The sequence below is a fragment of the Osmerus eperlanus genome, chromosome 16 (assembly GCF_963692335.1).
Source record: "Osmerus eperlanus chromosome 16, fOsmEpe2.1, whole genome shotgun sequence".
NCBI lineage: Eukaryota > Metazoa > Chordata > Actinopteri > Osmeriformes > Osmeridae > Osmerus > Osmerus eperlanus.
Window position 1 is genome coordinate 8,112,273 of NC_085033.1, and position 24,277 is coordinate 8,136,549.

At 40.5% G+C, this 24,277-nt stretch overlaps 3 protein-coding genes and 1 gene segment (V, D, J or C); 1 reads left to right on the forward strand and 3 right to left on the reverse strand.

Annotated features, from left to right (window-relative positions):
• Positions 1 to 355: 355 nt before the first annotated feature.
• On the reverse strand, positions 356 to 972 carry LOC134036559 (T cell receptor alpha variable 9-1-like). The segment is given in 2 exon segments: positions 356 to 714; positions 807 to 972. Coding segments are annotated over 2 exon segments (408 nt in total).
• A 4,788-nt stretch (positions 973 to 5,760) lies between these two features.
• LOC134036093 (class E basic helix-loop-helix protein 22-like) lies at positions 5,761 to 7,464 on the forward strand. Its single transcript, XM_062480848.1, has one exon. It carries the CDS (start codon positions 6,084 to 6,086, stop codon positions 6,792 to 6,794), a length of 711 nt encoding a protein of 236 aa, XP_062336832.1. The 5' UTR covers positions 5,761 to 6,083; the 3' UTR covers positions 6,795 to 7,464.
• Positions 7,465 to 7,622: 158 nt separating this feature from the next.
• On the reverse strand, positions 7,623 to 14,242 carry LOC134036092 (cytochrome P450 7B1). Of its 2 annotated transcripts, none has more exons than XM_062480846.1 (6): positions 13,946 to 14,242; positions 11,309 to 11,445; positions 10,494 to 11,114; positions 10,076 to 10,282; positions 9,199 to 9,377; positions 7,623 to 8,206 (listed from the first exon to the last, which is right to left on the reverse strand). In XM_062480846.1, exons 1-6 carry the CDS (start codon positions 14,011 to 14,013, stop codon positions 7,913 to 7,915), a joined length of 1,506 nt encoding a protein of 501 aa, XP_062336830.1. In that variant the 5' UTR covers positions 14,014 to 14,242; the 3' UTR covers positions 7,623 to 7,912. The 2 variants fall into 2 exon arrangements, with proteins under 2 accessions (XP_062336830.1, XP_062336831.1); XM_062480847.1 differs by having other exon boundaries at positions 11,581 to 14,242.
• A 6,620-nt stretch (positions 14,243 to 20,862) lies between these two features.
• Positions 20,863 to 24,051, reverse strand: LOC134035936 (armadillo repeat-containing protein 1-like). 2 transcript variants are annotated; one of them, XM_062480505.1, is made up of 7 exons: positions 23,831 to 24,051; positions 23,245 to 23,438; positions 22,727 to 22,818; positions 22,381 to 22,570; positions 21,916 to 22,032; positions 21,638 to 21,712; positions 20,863 to 21,474 (listed from the first exon to the last, which is right to left on the reverse strand). In XM_062480505.1, exons 2-7 carry the CDS (start codon positions 23,404 to 23,406, stop codon positions 21,283 to 21,285), a joined length of 828 nt encoding a protein of 275 aa, XP_062336489.1. In that variant the 5' UTR covers positions 23,407 to 23,438; positions 23,831 to 24,051; the 3' UTR covers positions 20,863 to 21,282. The 2 variants fall into 2 exon arrangements, with proteins under 2 accessions (XP_062336489.1, XP_062336488.1); XM_062480504.1 differs by having other exon boundaries at positions 23,812 to 24,041.
• Positions 24,052 to 24,277: the final 226 nt, after the last annotated feature.

Genomic DNA, 24,277 nt, shown 5'->3' on the forward strand with positions numbered 1-24,277 from the left:
ATTTGCAGTCCAGAGTTACACTTTCTCCTTCATGAGCTGCCAGAAGTTTATTTGGCTGACGGACACTGTCTCCTGCTGATTTGGTCTCTTCGAAGGTCTTCCATTAAGAAGTTTCAAAGTAAAGGACGATATTATCTTGGTTATGGTGCCCTCTGGTGGTTCAAGGTTGTTACAAACGACGCATGTTTTTGAAATAACGTGTTTACAGTTTAAAAGGCTTTATATACAAGTTTAATCACAGAGATACAGTATCATTTAATATTACATGCACATCTATTAGATTGTTTTGGTGGAAATGTTGCTATGATATCATGACTATATACAGTATATTATATTCTTATATTCAGTAATCTTGTCATGTGTTGTGCAGCACAGCAGGTTTTTGTACAGGAACTGTATAACGTTTAGTCACTGTGGGCCTCAGAGCACAGTAGTAGATAGCAGAATCAGACAGCTGCACACTCTGGATCCTCAAAGGAACCAAGGTGGAGACCAGAGTAGCATTAAATCTCTCCTTGAACTCAGGGTCATTGTTCCCAGACCCATGCCTTAACCTCATCAGTACAAACTTGGGGTAGCCAGTTGCTTCCTGTTTGTACCAGAAAAGGTTTGGACTTGGATCTGTGGTCTCAAATGTACAGTTGAGCATAGCTGCGTCTCCCTCAACAGCTGTCACAGGTCCTGTTGGCTGGGTCACACTGTCTCCTCTGATTCCTGAAAATGAACAGGATAAAACCTTAATGTCAGACATCAATATTCAAGCAGAAGTTGGTCAAAATAAGGAGAAGGATGATGCTGTATCGTACCACATTGGAATGCAGTGAGAATCAGTAAAACGTTCAGCCAAGCATGCATTCTGACGATTGTTAGGGTGGTACAGACACACACCTCTTGAAACCAGGACTTTAAAGTAAAGTGATGTCTGTAGCTTAAACTGAGCCTTGCATGAGGAGGAGCTTATGCTTTACAGCAGCAAACTATTATGTATGAATCACAGGACAGTTGGAGCATTTTAAAAGAACAACGTGTTATAGTGCTATTCCCTGTTTTTAATAATGGCTGCTTTTTATGTGTACAGTATGGAATATTGTGCTTTTCACACTCATAAATCCTATGACAACTCTCATCCACAGAGAGAACATTTATTTATTCAAACAAATAAGTTGTCTTTGATTAAATGTAATTCTGCAGAATTCTTTGTTACTCATCTTCCACATCTGAGCATACGTCTCAGACAGTCTTTCACCTAGAGCTTGTACCAGAAAGAAATCTGGATTTGAATCAGTCACATCATTTAACTGTGATTGCTGTTGAGTAAATAAGTAAATTGGGTAAACAACAAATCAAGCTACTTACTAAAAATGTTTCCCCTTGTTAAAACACTTCCGTGCCCCTGTGCTTATTGTAAAGCAGCTGTATATCCTGAAGTCACTGTGGGCCTCAGAGAACAGTAGTACACAGCAGAGTCAGATAGCTACACACTCTGGATCCTCAGAGGAACGGTACTGACAGCAGAAGTCAGATGGGCGTCAAATCTCCCCTTGAAGTCCTCATCAGTGTGCCTGGGTCCTATCACATGTTTTTGCAAGACGTGTTTTGGGTAGTCCTCAGTGTACTTAACATACCAGAAGAGTGATGGTGCAGATGCAGTTGTCTCATATTTACAGTCCAGAGTTACACTCTCTCCTTCATGAGCTGCCAGAAATGTATTTGGCTGACGGACACAGTCTCCTGCTGATTTGGTCTCTGCGAGATGAAAACATTTCTACAAAAATATTACTCTGTTGATAATTTATGGTTATAGGAATAATACTTAGTATATCATACCAAGGACAAGTGATGAAAATACAGTCAAAGGGAACTGCCAGTTCTTCACAACTATTGTAAAAAGATAGCAAGAGTATAAACAAACGACTGTTCTCTCTGGTATGGTTAGAAAATCTTTGCTTTGTTGCTTGTGGTAACAGTCCTTTACAGGCACTTCGAAGGTCTTCCATTAAGAAGTTTCAAAGTAAAGGACGATATTATCTTGGTTATGGTGCCCTCTGGTGGTTCAAGGTTGTTACAAACGACGCATGTTTCTCAAATAACGTGTTTACAGTTTAAAAGGCTTTATAAGTTTAATCACAGAGATACAGTATCATTTCATATTACATGCACATCTATAAGATTGTTTTGGGTGAAATATTGCTAATTTATCATGACTATATACAGTATATTATATTCTTATATTCAGTAATCTTGTCATGTGTTGTGCAGCACAGCAGGTTTTTGTACAGGAACTGTATAACATTTAGTCACTGTGGACTTCAGAGCACAGTAGTAGATAGCAGAATCAGACAGCTGCACACTCTGGATCCTCAAAGGAACCAAGGTGGAGACCAGAGTCAGAGTAGCATTAAATCTCTCCTTGAACTCAGGGTCATTGTTCCCAGACCCATGCCTTAACCTCATCAGTACAAACTTGGGGGAGCAAGTTGCGTCCTGTTTGTACCAGAAAAGGTATGGATTTGGATCTGTGGTCTCAAATGTACAGTTGAGCATAGCTGCGTCTCCCTCAACAGCTGTCACAGGTCCTGTTGGCTGGGTCACACTGTCTCCTCTGATTACTGAAAATGAAAATGATCAAACCTTAAGGTCAGACATCAATATTCAAGCAGAAGTTGGTCGAAATAAGGAGAAGGATGATGCTGTATCGTACCACATTGGAATGCAGTGAGAATCAGTAAAACGTTCAGCCAAGCATGCATTCTGACGATTGTTAGGGTGGTACAGACACACACCTCTTGAAACCAGGACTTTAAAGTAAAGTGATGTCTGTAGCTTAAACTGAGCCTTGCATGAGGAGGAGCTTATGCTTTACAGCAGCAAACTATTATGTATGAATCACAGGACAGTTGGAGCATTGTAAAAGAACAACGTGTTATAGTGCTATTCCCTGTTTTTAATTATGGCTGCTTTTTATTATATTTACATTTAGTCATTTAGCAGACGCTCTTATCCAGAGCGACTTACAGTAAGTACAGGGACATTCCCCCTGAGGCAAGTAGGGTGAAGTGCCTTGCCCAAGGACACAACGTCATTTGACACGGCCAGGAATCGAACTGGCAACTATAGATTACTAGCCCGATTCCCTAACCGCTCAGCCACCTGACAACCTGACTATTTATGTGTACAGTATGGAATATTGTGCTTTTAAAACTCATAAATCCTATGACAACTCTCATCCACAGAGAGAAAATGTATTTATTAAAACAAATAAGTTGTCTTTAATTAAATGTAATTCTGCAGAATTCTTTGTTACTCATCTTCCACATCTGAGCATATGTCTCAGTCAGTCTTTCACCTACAGCTTGTACCAGAAAGAAATCTGGATTTGAATCAGTCACATCATTTTACTTTGTCTGCTGTTGAGTAAATAAGTAAATTAGGTAAACAACAAATCAAGCTACTTACTAAAAATGTTTCCCCTTGTTAAAACACTTCCCATGCCCCTGTGCTTATTGTAAGGCAGCTGTATATCCTGTAGTTACTGTGGGCCTCAGAGCACAGTGGAACACAGCAGAGTCAGACAGCTGCACACTCTGGATCCTCAGAGGAACTGATTTGCCACTGAAATTGAGATCTGCATTGAACCTTTCAGTCCATGCACCAGAGTTGTCCTTTCCTCCATAACGATCTCTTCTTGACATGTATCTGGGATATTCCTTCACCCCCATCTTGTACCAGAATAGATCGGGATTTGAAGATGTAGTCTCAAATGTACAATCAAGTGTAACTGTCTCTCCCTCAGTAGCAGTCAGAACTTCTGCTGACTGGGTGACAGTGTCTTCACCTCTGCATTCTGGGGAAGAGGTACAAATGAAAATGTTGATTGTGTCTTTCATAAGTTAAAACATTTAAAGCATCATGAGGATATAGTATTATGCTATTAATCACAGTTACATGTGTAGTAATGCCATACCAAAAGATAAAGTTAGAATCACTAGTAGGTTCCTCTGCCAGTGCTCCATGTCTTTACTGAGATGGGTGGGTGGAGAGAGTGCAAACTCTCTGGTGGAGATCTACATGTATCATGAGAAGATACATTCCTTCTGATCTCCTCCTCTTTCTGGGTTTTCGTCAGTCTGGACATCAGCTCTGATTGCATTTTGCCATTTTAGTAAATCATTGATTATTTTGTGTTCTCTCCTCTTCACTAAAAGTGAACCTCTTCAGCATATACTCAGGGTTTTTCCTCTATTCATGCTTGTACCAGAACAGATATGGATTTCTGTCAGTGGTTTCAAATGTACAGTTAAGGGTCATTGTCTCTCCCTCTATAGTAGTCACATCTCCAGCCATCTCTCTCTTCTCTAAACCTGTCAGAACAGGAACATTTTTGAAAGAACAGAAAACATAGGATTGTTTGATATTTTAATGGCACACAATTGAAACTGATCGTTTCATAACAAGACATAAATATAGACATAATGCCTAAACAACATAAATATCAGTATGTTGTTTAGGCAATGTGTCATATGAAGGATGAGTGTGAAGAGAAAGAGAACGAATGCCCTCTTCAATGTATCATGAAATTCTTCTGTCACCTCCTGTGTCTGAGACTTAAAAGGTCTTCTTTTTCAAATCTTGTAAAGTCTTTGTATTTGAAATTACATTTCAAATAGACATTTGTTTTTTATTGGACAAATATTAATTTGTTGATTTTTTGTTAGTCAGTTGGTTGTTATTATTAGTGTCCTTTTAAAACCTTTCTCTCTCCTGTGTTTTTGTACAGGGATTGATTCTACTGTAGTTATAGTGTGCCTCAGAGCACAGAAGAATACAGCAAAATCAGTCAGCTGCAGGCTTTGAACCCCTAAAGGAACTGATCACAAAGCTGAATCCAAACTGGAAAATAATCTTTCCTTTTATTCAGGGATCCATACTTATCTCTCATGAGGACACACTAAGGAGAGTGTCTGGTCAGCTGGATGTACCAGAACAGGGCAGGATTGGAGCAGCTAGTGTTGTACTGGTAGTTCAGTGTAACCTGCCCTCCTTCGAGAGCAATTACTTGTCCTCACTGTTGATCAACCACCTCTTCACCTCTGCAATCTTAAAATATAGTATTACTATCCCATTGTTTGTCGTTGTTATTTTTGTGAAACTAAATAGTTCCCAAAAAAGGATGTATGTAGACTGCAAGCAGCTCAAATCAAAAAGGACCTATTCAGAGAAAGTCCTGAACAGAGACCCATCATAGCGATGTAGCATGCAGCCAGTAGAAAGAATGTGATCTTAAGCAAATCTGAAAGACATAATTTGGGGTTTCCCAAGGGAGGAGCTGAAGTCGTATTTACATGTGAAGAGTTGGACTAAATTGGTGGCTAGTTGTGTTAAGTGCTGGAGGAATTTACAGTGAAATGCTGCCCCTCCCAGGTTCTTCAGTATATTTGTTGGTTGTCACTGTAAAGCATGGAATTACAGGTTAATACATGTTTAATGTATTCACTAAGCAGACACGTTGATCCAAAGCGACGTACAGAGATGATTTGAACATGCAACGTCCTGATTTGTAGTCAAATGCTCTAACCCATTGCTCAACCTATCCCCTATACATTTTGATTAGTTTCCTATGGATTTATTCCTGAATATAAATGATTTTATGGTTGCTAATTTCCTGGCGCTTGCTGAAGGTGTGACCACATTAAACTTCAACTACAGCATTTCAGAGAGCATTATTCTACACAGGGGCGGCGGCAGATAATTTTTAATGCAGGTGCTGAGGGGATACTAGATCATATATATATATATAATATATAAATACTATTAATACATTTGCAATATTTATTGGGGTCCTATCGGGGTGCTTTGGTCTTTCTTGGGTGTGCTGAAGCACCTGCTAACCCCTCCCTAGCGCCGCCAATGATTCTACATGACACATAAATTGAGATTTAATAAAGGCGGTGGGCAGAATGCAGGGCAATAATGAGTGATGAACTTGGGGTGGCGGGCGAGATCGTAACATTACTGCGCAGTGTGCGGCGCACAGGGTACGTTTTAGAGACTCCTCACAACACTCGGCTCTCGGACAGGGAAAGATGGACTCCTTCAGTTCAGCGGCAAATGACGGAGTTTTTCCTCGGGATCGACCGTCGTCTATCAATTCTTTTGACCAAGGATCCACACAGTCAAGTTTAATGCGTGAAGGGCCACCAGCAACATTTAGTTTTCCATCCGTATCATCGTGCGTAAAGTACGGAGATCGTTTCAACTTGAGCGCCTCAGCTGCGGAGAGCAGCGGTGGGGAGCAGAGTCAGGACGACGATAGTGATGGCATTGGCAGGAGTGACATGGTACTATTTCCCGAGGAGAGACTTTTGCTATCTATGGGTAAATGTGAGACAGGTAAAAAACACAAAGAGCAGAAGGTCCTGAGGCTAAACATTAACGCGCGCGAGAGGAGAAGGATGCACGACCTGAACGACGCACTCGATGAATTACGGTCGGTAATCCCTTATGCTCACAGCCCATCAGTACGGAAGTTATCCAAAATTGCAACCTTGCTCCTTGCAAAGAACTACATCCTCATGCAATCGCAAGCACTGGATGAAATGAGAAGACTGGTTAGCTACCTTAACCAAGGACAAGGCGTTACTCATACCACTGCAAATACGGCTGGTGGCCCCGGGTTAGGTGTCTACGAGCAACAGACACAATACCCGTTCTCTGCTGGGATTCAAGACCCTTATCGTGACAAATGTGTTGTTTTCCCATCGAGACTCTTAAAAGAATTCAACAATAAACCTTGAAAAATGCATCCCTATCTTCATGCTTCATGTGCTTAACTGAGGTTGATGACAAAGCACAATTAAACAACATGGACTGAAATGTAATTTACAAATTCTTCTAGCTTACTATTGACTTCTACTATTTAGGTATCGAAATTATCCCAACTAATATTTTTATTACCAAGGACAATTTGGTAAAAAAATTATTTATATGTCTTGATGAAGCCAATGTATGTGAAATTAATTTTACTGTTGATACTGATAGAGGATTTATGTGTTTCGTGAGATACTGAACTATGTCTCTGAATTGATTGAAATAAATGTGAACAAATAACGCAAAACCTTGAATGTGGTCAAGAAATTAATTAAACAAGAAATATGAGAAAGATATTTACTTAATTTCTATGCATTTTATCTGACACTTTCTGTGAAAATAGAAACAATCTTGGTAAATTATATCAGCACCAGGTAGCCTACAGCAGCCCCAAGAAAGAATTAAGATGCTTTTTTTTGTGTCAAATGTAACTGACTGTAATTGTAATCAAACAGATAATTTCAAGTCAAAAGCGAAAGATTCAAATCCTATGGATGTAACACCCTTCTAATGGTTTATTTTGTTTTATTTCATAATTGTGAGTAGCGTTTGAAATTTGAAAGACATTTGAATATAAAACATTGAATGGTCGATTAAGGGTCAGGCAAAAATAAACATTAAAATAATAAATAAGTCATAAGGTATTAGGACCACAATATTGAAAACAATTAGCGAGAAAAGTATTTGAGAATCTGAGACATACATTTTAAGGATGTACAGCTTCAATAGCATGGAAGAGGTTATTTAAAAAAATTAACAATTAACAGAGACAAGAAAATTGGAACTATAACAACTGTTAATCATGAAGAATTGGGTTTCAAAGACAACAGTTCTTAACTGAATCCTCAATACAATGAAATGGAATGGAATGGAATACTGTACTATAAGACAACAGCATATACCTGTGCTATACATTATGGGTCCACTCTTTGGCCCACAATTACTCCTGTGATTTTCTCTGAATATAATACGGAAGATGTACGTCCAATCCACATGTCCCGCATAGGGCTCTGCCTTCTCTAGGTACCAATAGTCCATCATTCAATCAGGCTTGGCGAGGCCTGTAGCGAAACCTTACATCGGTGGCGGGAAGCAGAATCCCCAGACCTCCTCGGCTCGGGTCCAGGGTGACCCGCTTCTGACCCTCCACCACTTCCATGTCAAAGTAAAGCAGAAGGAGAGACAGGAACTGCTTTATCTCATTTATCGCAAAGTACCTTCCAGGACACTTGGTGGAACCAGAGCCGAATGGCATGCGGTAATACTTCAGCTTCTGGCCATCCTTGTAGAAGTCGGTCTTTTCTTTACCGTCCTCAACGTACCGGTCAAACTTGAAAACCTGTTTAGAGGGAAAGGGAAAATATAGAAAAGGGATGACCTTTTTACATTTATTTTAGTCCAAAAAGAACATGTTGCAATTGACAATAATGACCTGGTAAGAGAAGGCCTCTTGTGGGTACATTGTAATAATTAATATATACTGTATATAATAACAACATAATTTTTTTATAAAACAAATAAAATTGAGGACAGAACTAGACAAACATCAAATATGTACAACATAGGCTACAGAGAAACCAGACTATCATGCTAACAAACACATCACAACAACTATATTTAGAGAGACAAATATAAGAACCTTCTTTGGCTTATTTTTCTATTTTCTTACTTTCTTTTAGGTGTAGATATTATATTCCATACTACTGATCTTGAAGAGCTTACAGTATACAGACATCAATCCATGGCTAAGGACCCCATTTCTGTGGGTCTTTTACTATGGAAAAAGAAGTATGCTACAGAGTATACTTTCACAGTATATATTGGAGAATGTAGGAGTATGTATAGGAGAATATAGTAGTTATTTTACTTATACGGCAATAAATCTACACATCTTCATTTATGGTTTGTATTTGACCAATAGTAAGGTGAGCCCCTCTCAGAACCAGATTACATTAGCATGGACAGTGCGTGCTGACCTTCTGAAGGCCAGTGAGAGGATTCAATCACTCACAGACCATGATAATGTTCATTAATCTAACCCAGAGGAAGACACACGCTCACCTAAATATGCACACACACACACACACACACACACATACAGAAATACACCCATCCACACACCCACGCTTCCCCCCCCCCAACCACTACCACACACACACACACACACACACACACAGCAGGTGGTGTAGTTTAAGGGAGCTATGCCAAACAAATACTACAGACATTAGAGAGAAAGAAGCCGATGTTTGATACAGAGCCTACAGGCCCTCTAAAACACCCACAGATTTTGTGTGAGTATGTGTGTTTGAGTGTGTGTCCAGTCTAGTTTACCTCGGGGTCTTGGTAGATCTCTGGGTCCATATGCATGCTCTGAGGGTACAGGGCGATCACGTCTCCTTTCCTCACCGCTTCCGATCGCTCCCCTACTAGCCGTAAGCTGAAGTCCTCCTGGGCCACACGAATGTTCATGGAGGCCGAAGACAACCGCAGACTCTCGTTGATGGCGCTCTCTGTGAATGCAGTCCAATTCTGTGAGTTACCATTGAGGAGCATTGGGTTTGAACCATCCGTTCTGTGTTGACCTTGAGCAATTTAAGAACTAAAACTATAATACATGATCCGGACAGAATGATTTGGCTAACCAGAGTGTTTGGATATTTGTTCGGAATACTGTTCAAACCAGTTTCAAACCAGAATTGGATTATTCACGGCTGAATAATAAGGTATTTAAAAAAAGAATCTGCATTCTACTAGACAAATAAATGCAGCAACTTCGCTACTACTTCTATCGTCATTAATGCTACAACAAACGGATTCAGAAGAGACAGATCCCTGCCACATCACCCCTCAGGAGACAGAATTCCCTGCTGTTCGCGGCAGAGCCACATCGAGCTCACACCAGAGGCATTTTTTCCCCAGGCATGCTGACATGTCACCAGCGATGAGGCTGCAGTCAGCTCAGAGTGTGTGGCGTTGTGATCTAATGTGACACATGGGGAGCCTGTAACTGTGTATCTGTTTGGACTGGCTTTGTTACTGCGATCACAGACAGGGGTTTGTTGGTTGGAGTGGGGGGGGGGGTGATTTAATGCCACAGGGGAGTGCTACTGTGGTGTTCCTACCTGATTTTAGGACAGAATCATTTTGTTTTGGTTTAACATAATATAATACAAACACACAACAACAAATATAGACAAGGCAATCTTACCCAGATAGAGAAGACCGTCCAACTGGTCCTTGGTGAAAGTGATGTCTCTATTTTTCAGCTCCTCTATTCCAGAGAGCTTCAACACACTCTGGATTTCCTTAAATACCGCTGCAAGGGCTTCTTGGTGCATTACCAGGTAATACATGGCCCAAAAGGTTGCTGGGATTGTATTGCCCACTGAGGCCCATAGGATGGCAAAATGATGAGCTTGAAGAAGAAAAGGAGGAAGTATGGGTGGTGTACAGTTAAAGGTCTGTAGTGCATTCAAATAAAAAATGGTAGAATTAAAAAGTTGTTTTTGACAGGTGTTTTCACAACACAAAGCTAGAAAAAGAATAAAGCCTTTTCTCACAAATGCTTTTGAAAAAAATAATTATAATCCAAAGCCTTGACTAAATACAATGTCAGAAGCATTTACCTGCTTTATCTACATCTCCAAGACAATCATACTGCTCAAAGACCTCAGCTCTCTTTTTGATGAACTGTGATGTGTTGGACCAGCGTGACATCCTATGTGGCAGGAAGTAGTTGATCAGCTCTTCCCGTATAGACTTGGTCCAACCCAGGAGAGAGATGGGGATCTGGGCGATTAAGAGCGGGAACATGTTGTCGAACTTAACAAATTGTTCTCTGAGCGTGCTCATTCCGCTGTGTCGACAGGCGTATTCTGGCTGGCCGTACATGGTCATGAAAGTCGCCTCAAACATGACAGAACTGCAGAACTGGTACATGCTTTCAGTCCTCCAAGCACCACCCTGATCCCTATTCTCCTCCATCTCCCTCAGGTAGTCTTGCCGAAACACAAGCATGAGGTTACCCATCATGCTCTCTGTTAAGGAAGTCAGGTTGTCACCTTGCAGGAGGCGAAAGGATCTCTGGATCTGCTCATCCATGCCGGGGAATTTGCCACTTCTGACAGGAGGGTAGCCAAAAGTTACCGGGGCAACCTGGTCGGAAAACTCGTGGAAGTCCAGCTGTTTCCCATGTTTGATGACGTTGGGATACAGCAGTGGGTTCATGATAAATGTAATGTACTTTCCTTAAATGGGAAAAAGGATGTTAAATGGAAACAGATGTGATTATACAGTACAGTAATCAACATTGAGAGACATGCTTACTCATACCGCTGTTAGAAATGACAAAATTAACAATATTAAATAACAATATTAAATCCATTATCTTTATTCAATCATGTATGCAATAGTATTTCATCAAACACACAATGATACCAACCTGCAATCAATATAGTAAATATGTCTCCATGTTTTTCCTTATGTGCTGCAAGAAACATATGAGCATTTTTTCCAAACTCCACTGCCTTCCCCAGGTAGGGAATCCAGCCTGTTATAAGTGGGGGCTCATCATCTCGTCTGCAAAAGTGAAAATAAGCTTTTAAGATCAAATGAAAGAAGTAGAGCAGCATAAATCACAAAAACGAATGTTAAAGAAACTAAACTATTAGGACAATCCACTCAAATATCAAACACCTAAACAAACACCGAGACCTGTTTGAAATATCCATGAGAAGGCATGTCTGGGATCGATTCTGGTTGGACAGGTATCAGCTTTCCCTGTGGTGTGATTGACCACAACACAGCCAACCCAACCCTAACAAAGAGGTTCTTTGTATTATACAAACATTCCAATTCAAATGTTCTCAGCGTGTTGCTCTGTTCTTTGTGTTTGAGGACAACAACTTGTTTCATCAAAACATTTTTTATCTGCAGCTGACGCAATAAGAGCCACAGCACATATAACTGCCAAAAACGGGTATTCTCATACAGAATTGGAAAGTAGCAACCTATGCCAAACTGTGATTGATTACAGATGCTTCATGACACTGAAGGGAGTATCAGGAAGGTCCCACATACTGCTTAATACAAACATCCTCTCAGGTGCACAACAACACCACTTCTGAGAGTCTGCTAAGGATCAGAAAAACTTGTCTTGTTGTTTTGACTCTTTAGGTGTTCCTTCACTCAATAGCTCCACCACCAATAAAACAGCAATGCGCCAGAACTATAACCCTTGGTTCACAAAGAACTGGACTCACTCAAGGGCTCTTAATTGTAAAGCTAATAAGAGGGGTGTGATTTTGTGTTGGTGTATTGGTCCGAATAGAAATTGCAACCCTGTCAAAAAGTGATTAGAGATAACTATTAGCCGTTACCAGGCAAAATACCCAAAATTATATCCAATAAATGTGTATGTGTGGTCACATTACATGTATGATCTGTCAAAACTATAAGATAACTAAACCAACCAACAAGCTTTGACAAATACTCCAAGCTCAAGGATACAGAAATCCAGAAACCAAAACATTGGTTCTGTCCTTAGGCCACTGAATGTCGAGATCCAAGGGCTATTAATAACTGGATTGTTGACGGGTAGGGAGAAATCACCCATGCATTCTAATTGCCCTAAAGAGATACAGGGGCACTTTTGATCCTGTCAAGAGAACTTACCACTCACATACGATGGTCCTTCACCACACATTAGGAAATGTTTACTCCACATACAAACCCTATTATTCATTCTACTTTTTCATTTGCACTCTAAGGTTGAGCAGAGTCCTGGCACACCCTCCTGCTTTTGTGATGATTTTCTAGACGGCGATCAGAAAACATATTTCATTTTCACAAATGTCACAAATCGTATTTTTTCCTTTCATCACAAAATATCCATGATGTCATGGTTTACAATCTGAAGATAAAAGGGTTTCAATTAATTTACCATCCAGATATTAGGTGAATTGTGTTAACTGAACAGTAAACATAAACAGTGTCACATCCGGCAAATCCCACTAGAGTCTTTCAAAGTATATTTGCTATAGAGGCTTTGTCAGCATGCCAAAGATTGCAACACACACTCTGATGACAGTATCCTAACATCAATGAGGAAGGACAGAACCACCTCCCTCATTTTTGTGCTGCCGCATTACAATGGGACTTACAGTAAGAATATATGTTGCTGTCATTAATATAAGTATTTGTAATCTATTTTCAATATAAGAGTAAAGGTAATGGTGTGATAGTCATGGACTGAGGAAAGAGGAATTCTTCGGTAGTAGCTATAGGGCAGACTTGGGCAAAGTGCAACAACCTTTGCACATGTTCACTCTTGTTTTTATGTGCACCAAGGTATTTCTACAGAGGGTGAAAAACAGCGGGGTGGATACAACAGCAGTAACCAGACTCAGTAAGAGCTCCTTTGGGAAGTAGTCAGCCCATTTCCTCAGAAAAGGACAAAATGTCTTCAGGGGCTGTTGGAGTTTGACCTACTTCTCACAGCAAACGGTGGCTCCCATGAGTTCTTATCCAGTCAAACACTATAGTATATAGTGTTTCAACACTATAGTGTTGAAAACATTTAAGATATTTTCAAAATTGAAAACACTTTCAGATTGGCATTGCCTCTAACAACCAAACCAAACTGTGTTGTAAAAACAACATTCAACTGCATAAAAGCTGTAACGTAGCATAATAAATGATGTTGCAGCTACTAAAGTGTGTAAAAATGAACAATACAAAAAATAAAAAAGCTTAATTGTTTTAATCCTAATTGTACTCTCTGTCAGTCGGTCTAGTGCATGTGGCTGGAAAGGGTAATGCCAAAGAATATGGGTTATTAGGTCAGGTCAAACATCGTGTCAGACAACAAGCAACCAGTCTATCGCCCATCACTTGCCAACAGTTTTTGAGATCCTCCCTTGACAAACTTGTTGGCTATTTCACGATAAGTACGACAACTGCACGTAATTAAAATCAAGGACTATTTAGTGAGAGTTGTTCCTCGATCTGTATTAAAACAATTTAAAAACAAACTAATAGGCTAAACCTAGATGACACATAATATTCATCAACTACTTGCCTTTTCCTTCCAACAAGCCTGGAGAATAAACAAAGTGAGATTAAAACAAGAAAGACAAGAGCGAGCATTTCCACTTCGGATGGTCGGACGTCCCACTACAATCCTGTTGCCACCGACAAAATGCTTGCTCCACCACCGTAACAAATTGCGGGTACCGTCCTGGTCTCGAGATTTTTCTGTTTTCTTTTCTTTTCCATTCAAATTCTAAATTACATCCCATTCATGTGCGTGAATGACCCGACAACAGCTAAGGTGATGTTTGAAATGGCAAGCTATTACAGGAAGTTGGACCAAAAAACTATTGCTCAATAAGGTCCGAGATACGATGCCGAACTGTGGCGACATGCCACGGGAACAGTTTGCAGTAACTGTAAGGCAACGGTTAGTGTAAAGACTGAAAAACAGTTGACAGGGGGAATATGGCAATAGTTTGATGTTTAGTGATATAGCCTACTGACGTCCATTGATTGTAGGGTTGCCTACATAGCCTATTCATATACATTTACATTTAGTCATTTAGCAGACGCTCTTATCCAGAGCGTCTTACAGTAAGTACATGGACATTCCCCCGAGGCAAGTAGAGTGCCTTGCCCAAGGACACAACGCCATTTGACACCTTCTGATTACTAGCCCGATTCCCTATAACCGCTCAGCCACCTGACTCCCATATAGCTTATCATTAGATTAGAACTGTTTAATTAGGCCGCAAGTAGGCCTACGGGTGAAAGCAGCATAACTAAACAAACATAACTTCGCTTCACAGCAAGGTATTGCCAATCGTCACAATAAAAATTGTAAAGCCATCATCTTGTTCAGTGGCTCTGGTGCAGCTCAATGCGTTTAGGCTTACGTTTCGAGCTCCATTGCTTAATGCAGTCACCTGTTAGACCAAGCATAAAATCTGCTAAAATATGGCATTCCGTTAGTTTCTATGTAAAGTGTTCAGCGGCGCATTGTGGCACAAAAAAGGTCAACGTCATGTTGAACTTCCGGGTCGTATCTTGCGCAGTAGTGGCTAGACGTGCTCCTCCCTTCATCGTAGGGCTGTGTCGTCTTTGGTTTTGATCCGGACAGAACCCTACTGTTTGGTCTGGCTTTATATTTATCTCTCGTGAACCGCACATGAAAACAACTTCACACCCGCATCCTTGGGTAGTGAGCAATAAACCGTCTGATTTTCGACTTCATACAATGCCTACTTCTCAAGATAATTGTTCCACAGACAACCATGCTTCACACACATATTCCCACCTTTGCAGTTAAAAGATGTCAGATATAGAGAAAATGTACAAGCGACTATGCATGTGTCCTAGGTTAGGATTCCTAATCATAACCATGTGTCGACTAGTACAGTGCTTCTTTACTTTCATTTGTATTAGTTTCCAAGAACAGTCCATTCATGTGAAACGTGGCAAATAATTTGATTTGAACACATTTACAAATCTGGACGTATAGGACTAGATTGGTGATTTTAATATTTTCACTGCCTTGTAAATTGTTTGTCTAATGTGTGTACAATAAGGTAAAATGAATAAAGAGGAATGCAGGAATGCAAAACTCAATGAGTCAGTTCTTTGGCTTGCATGCGTTTTCTACGTGCAAGAAAAGTTTGATACTTGCATATGGCTCTATCAACACAACATCACAAATTCAAATTGGGATCATTTAAATGTTTTTCTGTGTTTTATATTTCACGTTGATCACACATCCTCCACATGAGAGTTATTGTTAATGCCAGGTGCCAGTTAGAGTTTAATGAAGGTGAATTTGGTATCCTCAGCCAGGCCACGAGCAGCAGCCCTCCCATCTGTCACCTTGATTGCCTGGCATGGTCGAGTCTCTGGGGTGTCCGCTGCCACTCAGACCGACCCCCCTTCCCCCCAGTCAGACCACATGCGTAGAGCCCAGATGGTGGGCACGCTGGCTTATCATAAGTCTTTATCTCCGAGCAGGAGGAGCACAACCATTAGGAGTACACAACCCATTCCCCTTAGGTGACTTAGCCTATCCACACACACACGCAGCAAGCTGTGCTTCTTCATACACACCAACACCGCCCATGCTGTCTGTCTCACACACACATACACACACGCACACACAGCAAGCTGTTGTTCCTTGTTCCCAGATACACAGGACTCGCAAAAGCTCCCCGCCAACTGCTTCTGCAAGGAAGATGATTCACACATGATCAACTATATTTGCATAAAGGCAGCATTAAGATATTCATATAAATATCATACCAGCTGCCCATTGGCCTAATTAAAGGACAGCTCTACGCAAAGTATTTGCAATATAAGTCACAGTGGAGTCTTAATTATTTGAGTTGACAAGTATTAAACCAAAAAAATTAACCTCTATTAATGATAATAAACAGAATTTGTACAAAATAACCTACAAGAAACAAAAAAGAGAAGCGCATCTTCTTGATGAGTATTTCATCATGGAATTTTACTTATAGTAAAATATATAGTAAATGACTCAAGGCCCCAAATGGCATTTGACATTTCTAAGATAATGGGGAATCATTGGTCATGGAGTCATGGTTGTATAATGTTGATCTGAACCTAGCCAGTGTCAAATAAGTTTGTCCGATTTTCCCCAGACAATTGTTTTTATAGTTCTCAAATTATAAAACCCTTGTCAGTGGTCGATAAAAAAAACGGAGCCAATGACTTGGCTTCAACTGGGCAGGCTTGCACGGTCTTGTGGCTGGGCACACATGCATGATGTAGTTGGGTATGGCCACACATGGAGAGCCCAGCTGGGTATGGGAGCCTGGCCATATGGGCTAGGACTTGTAGTCTTTCTTGTTTCTGACTGTAGGCACCCCGACAGATGAATGCAGGCATGGGTGACTTTCAAGTACCATTGTCCATCTGTATAACCAATATATATGAACATAGCCTGAAAGGTGACTCACTAGTTTGACTAGCAGTTATGTTCACAATTTTGAATATTAACTTAACAGGTCATCTTCAACCTCAGATTGTGTCAACTTCCTGCAGTTTACCCACAGCTTCCTGTCATGACCAATGAAAACGTTCTTATTGGTTAAAGCCATTTTCCATCTTCTTCCCCTAATTGGGATCAAACACTCAAATGTACAGTCTTAATGTACCTTCTATGATGAATTGAGAAATATGTATAATGAGAGACCCTATATATTACGAAACTAAGGAGCCATTTTGTTAATAGGGATAATTACCTCAGCTAATGACTTAAATTACTGAACATCTGGGTGGATGAAACAGCACAAGATCAGCACATTTTTCCTAGTTATTATGCTGTAGAATGTGCACTCTTCTCCTAAAACTCTTTGCTTTTTGTGGTCCCTTCTCTGCGTTTATGTAATAAAATTGTACTAACCCCAGCCTTCCATTGTTTACATTTAGTCATTTAGCAGACGCTCTTATCCAGAGCGACTTACAGTAAGTACAGGGACATTCCCCCCGAGGCATGTAGGGTGAAGTGCCTTGCCCAAGGACACAACGTCATTTGACATGGCCGGGAATCGAACTGGCAACCTTCAGATTACTAGCCCGATTCCCTAACCGCTCAGCCACCTGACTCCCCATTGTGTGTTACAAGCACTGACGTGTGACTATTCACTGTACGGTGAGTGCACTTGCCAATGGGGATGCAAGACCAAAACTCATTGAGGTCACTCCCTAGTCCTGCGGCACACTATCAAACGATTGGTGAGGAGTTTATAAGCATATTGGGTATCAACATTGTTTTTTCCACAAATAGCGAAACAATAGCACAATATCAGAAAAAGAAAGAGAAAAGAAATTCTGTAGTTCTAATTTGTAGTATTCAATCTAAGTTAATTGTGTCAATGCCAGCAGTGCTCATTCAAAAATATGGCAAGCACTTAACAGAATTGTATTCTATTAAGTGTGGCCGTAGCAACCCCGTGAGGCCTCCCTCACCCCCTACCTCGCCTGTCCCTAAAAACTCTGTGAGGTGGATTGTGTGTTGCTAAGATACAGCTTTCATGAGGAGCTGACTGCTGGTGTAATCAAATTGGGTAAATAATGTATCCAACTGGTTTGTAACGATGCTTTCTGTGAAGTTAATGTTTGGATCAACACTGCCACCTTCTGTCTTTTTTCCATGTACTGCATACAGTACATTCCAATGCATAGGAGTTTGTCTCATGGATATGTGCAAGCTTTGTGCCGTAGCAATTTAAGTGAAACCAAATTATATCAAGATTATATCACAGAATAATTATTTCCCTCAAAATAATAAATCATCAATTGTATGAGTATTGTATGCCTACATAACAATTGGACACATTCTGTCAATGTAACGCTGCTTCCACAAAGCTCTGGCTGTATGACCAGAAATAGCAGTGGTGGCCATTTTTATTGTTTCCACTGGATAGATGGGGTGGGCTGAATGGAGTGTGTCTATTGTTGTAAGATAAACAAAAAGCTGGAGCTGTAGGGATGATGACAGTTGATGGATTCCAACGTGAGCCTCCATTGATACTGCAGTAGTTGGATCCTTGAATTTGCATGAATTATTTTCCAACAAACTCAAACCTCAAGTTTCAAACCACAAGTTTCTCTCTATACACATATTAATGGGGTTGTTGTCTCTCTGTTTTACAAAACAGAAATTGAAAACAAATATCTCAATGCTGTTATTATAGAGCACAATACGAGCAGGTAACAAAACCTGAGTTCACAACAATGCAACTGCAGCAGCAAGTCCGTAAAAAAGCCCCCTTAGCCGGGTTTCACAATTGCCTAATCCTGATGATCTCCTTTCGAGGGCCCCATTGGTCTCATGTGTGGGAGGTCTGGACACATGCCAAGCCCGTAAGAACTGGACTGGAGAGAGAACGCATTCAGGAGGCAAGTTTACCACAAGGCCCTTTTGTAATGTCCAGAAGACCAGACTTTCTGTTACTGTCAACATTTTGGGGGATTTTAAGCAGAGCTGATCATATTGTGGATTCATGAGACGCCAGTGGCTTTGGTTGTTTTTTGCATCCATGTGTCTTAAAACATAATTTCATGCTTCTGTTCTTACACAGTGAGAACAGTCCACACTCTAAAAACTGGAATGTCAAAGCATTCTGCAAAGCATTTATAAAATCCAGTGTCATAGCTTAAACACATTTTTGTGAAGGTGAATGAACCCTCTACCATTTCCCGAATGTATTAAACACTTTAAAAATAAATCTGATATATTGCGATTTTAATATTCATTTAATTGTTTTATGCAACTCTTGGGAATAGTAATGACATAAGACAACACAGTATTCATATACACAATGGCCCATTTACATAGACAAGACTTAAGCATTCCTTGAGATGTGCACACTCACATACCTCGAGCTCCCACTGTTTAGAGATCAAGCTCAAAAGATCAAAATATAAATAAAACTAAATGTGCAATAATAATAATCAGGAAAGATATTTCATTTAGATGGGGTGGGATATTACAATACATGGTTACCTCAAAAGAATGTATGTAGTTCATGAATAAAAAGTACTGTATGTCAAGTAAGAAGTACACAAATATGTTTAGTAAATCAAAAATTTGAGGAAAGCAGATAGGTGCTAGTGCTAAGCTAGCATGATAATCATCTTGTTGCCAGGAATGGTTAGTGTAAGCTAGGACAGTCAGTAAGGATAAAGGGCACAGATCTGGGAAAACACACAAACTATTAGTTTTCCTCACTGACAGGCAATAACAACTTTGAGAAATACTCTTGGCAAAAATTGAACTTTCTTTAATGTGGCAGTACGAGAACTTTTTAAAGGATCAACTGATCTACAACCTGCCATGCAAAGATAGACTATGAGCTCAACAGCAAACACAATGGCAATTCACACGCTGTAACATGCATTGATGGCAAAATTGTCTAGGCATGATGTTGTATAGTTGAACCCCTGAATTGTTAATATAATACATTTACCACCCTACATCCTTAACAAAGAACGATAGTATTTAGTATTATATATGTGCAAAATACATTTCAATACAGATTTTTAAAGTTATGATCCAATTGAGAATAATTTTCAGTCAAGGTTAAGCTTAGTCTGTGTATCTGAAACGACACTTAGTGGTCAATAAACAAGATGAAAGAATCATCAAAGAAAACACTTGTACATACAGCTCACCCTCCTTCCTTAGGTTTCAACCTCTTACAGGCAAGACTTACAATTTGGAACACATATCCACGAGTTCCCCATCTTTGACTGGTAAGTACATTTCCAATCAGCATACATTTCCAACATATAATGTTTAACTAGAAATTGTTCCCCATGTTTTGGGGAAAAAAGCAATGTGTGAAAAATACCTATAGTATTACTTCTGCTGATTAATATAGAATAGAATTACACCCTTCAAAGAGTGCATTTGCAACCTAAATGTACCACTGAATATGACATCCTGATATTGTTCTTTGCTGTTTAATTTTTAACAACCCATCAACCAATGCAGTGTCATAAGACTGTGCAAAAAAGTATATGTTGCGATGCCACGTTAACTTAATGGGTATCTTTTTCATAAAACAATTAAGTGTAAACAATTTTCAATCCCCAGAAATAAGTCAAAGACATGAAAGAACTGCATTTGAGCAGTAGTTGATTAGAACTGTAAGGGTTGATCTATTGATGATATTGGTTGACTATAGTACATCAAGCTCACTCCAAAATATATGACACCACAGTTTTTGACCTAAGTCCTTCACCTTGGAACACTCCACAAGATGCAGGCTTGTGGGTCAAATGTCAGAACATAAGCAGCAGAAGGAGCCATAGAAGGGTTTTTAGGCCTATGTAAACACACTGAAACTAAAGGCACAGCTAACTGGATACATGATTGACTACTGCATGTTCTAGATAAAGAGTTAAGAGGGGAAAAAAGACCCTTGACCCAAACACACTAAAAGATCCTTTAAAAAAAATGGTAAACACTGTTTATAGCAAAATTTGGGCTCCAATAGATCCAGTCACAATATCCCGGTATAAGCTCCTCACAATAAGACATTTTGGTTTAAAGTAAGATAGACCTGTTGACCTGCTTGCATGTGTAGAAAGAAAACTTCTAGTTCACTCTTAGAAAAAACATATGTTTATGAAACGATCCATTTCAGAAGCCAGTCCTTTCCAACCATCAACGTTGTGGTGCAGAGAGGGAGTGCGTTCAATGAAAGTCTGTGGGGGGGTACGTACACGTGTCACCTACACTCGGTCAGATCATTTTTTGTCACACAAAACGCATTTGGCTGTCGAGCTCTCTGGTTGTGCCAGCTGTAAGACAGATTCTGTACAAGTGTCTCAGAAAGAAATATGACTTCCTCTGGCCTGGGAGGGTCACCAGTAGAAGGAGCGGGAGAGAAAGTTGGCTGCCGTGCCTAGCCAGCCCACGCCATCTTGCCCAGTACCCACCCGAGTCACTGCCTTGTCCGGGTCCTGGGATGGGCTCTCCTCCTCTGGGAGGTAGTCTGGAAGATCCTCATTATGCTCCACCTCCACAGAACCTTCCTCTGGGAATGGGATCAACACCTGGCAACAGATAACAATCAATCAGAATTCCAAGAACCATGCACATTTCCAGATCTACTAATATCTGGATGGTGGCACAACCAGTACTCTATGGAAGAGGAGGCAAAGACTAACATTCACTCAGTTAAATAAGGAGGAACATTCAGAAATAAAGCATACCAACCTCATCCCCACTCTCTCCTTTAACAACTCGTTGAGCTTTCATCACATTGGTCAAAGCAATGGCTGATGCTAGAGCCTATAGAAGTTAATCACAGTTTAGTTTAAAGTCACAAACTTTCACCATTTTCCCAGGCATTCAGAAAATATGTTATACTGTGTAGCTCAACAGCCATGTACTCTAGATTTTATTACATTGAATTCAGACTTTCCTACACAATGACAGCAAATGATATTCCTTCATGCAACGCAAAAATATTTGAAGCATGCCAAGTGACTCACCTCTGCCTTGAGGTCGGAGCGGATTCGGACAATGCACCTCTTCACAGCCATTTGAAAGGTGAAACTGATGACCCCACGAATCTTCAGCAAGGCCTCCTCACACAGACTCCTCCGGCTCTGAGGGAGTGATAATAGGTAGTTCTTGAATGGTAGAGAGCAATCAGTGTGGATACGGTTCAACCACACTTGTAAGACAAAAATTGAACATTTTGAACACTCTTAGCAGCTTTTTACAGTATTTTATGGAAAACAAAGACGTTTACCCTCTAAGCTTTCATCGGGGTCAGGTAACTTCAGATATTGAGACTTCCAAAATCTGTCTTTGACCTAATTATACATGCTTGCATTCTAAAATGTTTAGAAATCAAGCATCTTTTTGAAAAAAAAACAACTATCCTTAAAAAAAGGTACAAATGTTGATGTCGGGTTAGTGACACATTTGACACATTTTTCAAACAAACTCACAGAGTCATCCAGACCATCTATGTGCAGGACCACAGTTTTGGCCCGTTTGTTAGTGGAACCTAGGAAAAACTGGGCTTTGCGTCTGCAGGTGGCAGCCTCCTCTGCCTGCTCGGAGTCTGAACTGCTGGAGGCCTGCAAGAGCTCGTAGATCTCAGAGGCCAGCAGTTTGGTTTCTCCTGGGGTGGTGGTTCTGAAAGGGAAAATGGGGGATTTGGTTATCAAAAATAGGTCACACTCATGTAAAAGATTTTCATTACAGCATACTTCTGTGTATAACTAGTGATATTTGGAAGGGAGACCACAATACTAAAATTGTTGCAGGGAGTACATTGAGTAAGCCACTGACTTCTGCATGACGTTCTGTAGACTTAACATCATCCCCAGCTCGTCCTTCATTTTTTCCCTGTTGGCACGGCATTCGGCCAGGTAGCGCACGGCCTGACGGATTAGATCAGAAATGTTTATGTTCTCATAAAACACAAAACAAAGCAGAAGATAATCAGTGCATCTTAAGTAATATATTCTCTCATCTGTTCTGATCTAAAATAAAATCCAGCTGCAGAATACAACAAACCTCCACCTCAAAAGTTCAACATTAGTTCAAATGAGCATTCTCAGTCCAACAGCTAGTGTAGGCACTAAAATCAAGGTTTTGAACAGATGGAGTCAGATGGCTGAGCGGTTAGGAAATTGGGCTATTAATCAGAAGGTTGCCGGTTCGATTCCAGGCCGTGCGAAATGACGTTGTGTGCTTGGGCAAGGCACTTCTCCTTACTTGCCTCGGGGGAGCTCTTATCACTCTGGATAAGAGCGTCTGCTAAATGACTACATATAAATGTAGCAGACATTGAATGACGGCCTTACCAAAAGGGCAGAGTAGACAACTTGGGGGTTGGGGTGATCCAGAAAAAGTATAAGTCCTGGTAAGCAACCTTGGTCCTGAACGATGGCCCTTCTGTTCAGGGGATCCGCAGCGAGATCCCTAAGCTGGTTCACCACAGCCAAGGCATCTGGCTCCCCGCTCATGGTGCTTCTTCTTACTAGACACCCATGCAAGCCTGAAATGACGAGACACACTGTTATATGGGAGATCCGCCATACGAAGATAATATGTTGTTGTCTGCTTTGAACTAACGTTAGCTAGCTAGGTTAATGGAGCATTGCGTGTTGTAAGTCACGGTTTTGCCTGCCAGCTGGTGTCAGCAAAAGCCTGTAGCCGGCAGGGTACTGTATCCCTGAATGTATAGTTGAGATTTATAAAAATTGTTAGATAGCAAGCTAATAATTTGAAAGATTAAGTGCTAGTCAAGTGCATCTGTGTGACTTCTTAAGAAAGTGTTTATATCGTATTTGCAAGCATTTACTGTGCAGTGATAGCTGGTGTTAAAGCTAGTGTGGCTAGTGCTAGCTCTAGCTAAAAAGCCTACCTACCGTTAGCAAGCTAGGCTACCTGCCGTACAGAAAGAAGCACTCCCGTGTTGTTGCAACGTCCAGAATATGAAGAAAATCTTAGCCACGTAACAACATGTATGGAGGCATAAGCCTTTATTTTTCCTAATAAAATCAAAGTGACGATGCTTCACAAGCTAGCAAGCTAGCCTGACAGCTCTGGGTTGTCTCGGTTCTTCCTGGTCCACGAGAAGTAGCAACCCAGTAGTATGAATGTCTCTCATTGGATACAGCCTCACGTCTCTAACCATTCAGGGTGCGTTTTGCATGAGTTAAAGGCCGATGCGAGTTAAAGGCCGACGCCCTTCACAGTACAAAGCACTTTGCACAGAGATCGTCAACATACCATTTCTCCAAGATTCGTCCCAATAGGTTTGCTGGTACAGTATCCGGATTATGTTCAGACCAAGCACATGCATAGATAACCATATTTTGGAAACTAACTGGA

Bases quoted from the DNA above. Each gene is read 5' to 3' on its own strand.
- LOC134036093 (XM_062480848.1), top strand. From the start codon at position 6,084: ATGGACTCCTTCAGTTCAGCGGCAAATGACGGAGTTTTTCCTCGGGAT.
- LOC134036092 (XM_062480846.1), bottom strand. From the start codon at position 14,013: ATGCTCGCTCTTGTCTTTCTTGTTTTAATCTCACTTTGTTTATTCTCC. The intron at 9,378-10,075 runs GTAAGATTGCCT...CTGCATTCACAG, and splicing joins GGACGGTCTTCTCTATCTGG to AGAGCGCCATCAACGAGAGT. The intron at 8,207-9,198 runs GTAAACTAGACT...CCCTCTAAACAG, and splicing joins AGATCTACCAAGACCCCGAG to GTTTTCAAGTTTGACCGGTA.
- LOC134035936 (XM_062480505.1), bottom strand. From the start codon at position 23,406: ATGAGCGGGGAGCCAGATGCCTTGGCTGTGGTGAACCAGCTTAGGGAT. The intron at 22,819-23,244 runs GTAAGGCCGTCA...CTAATCCGTCAG, and splicing joins TTGTCTACTCTGCCCTTTTG to GCCGTGCGCTACCTGGCCGA. The intron at 22,033-22,380 runs GTGAGTTTGTTT...TCACTCCCTCAG, and splicing joins TAGATGGTCTGGATGACTCT to AGCCGGAGGAGTCTGTGTGA.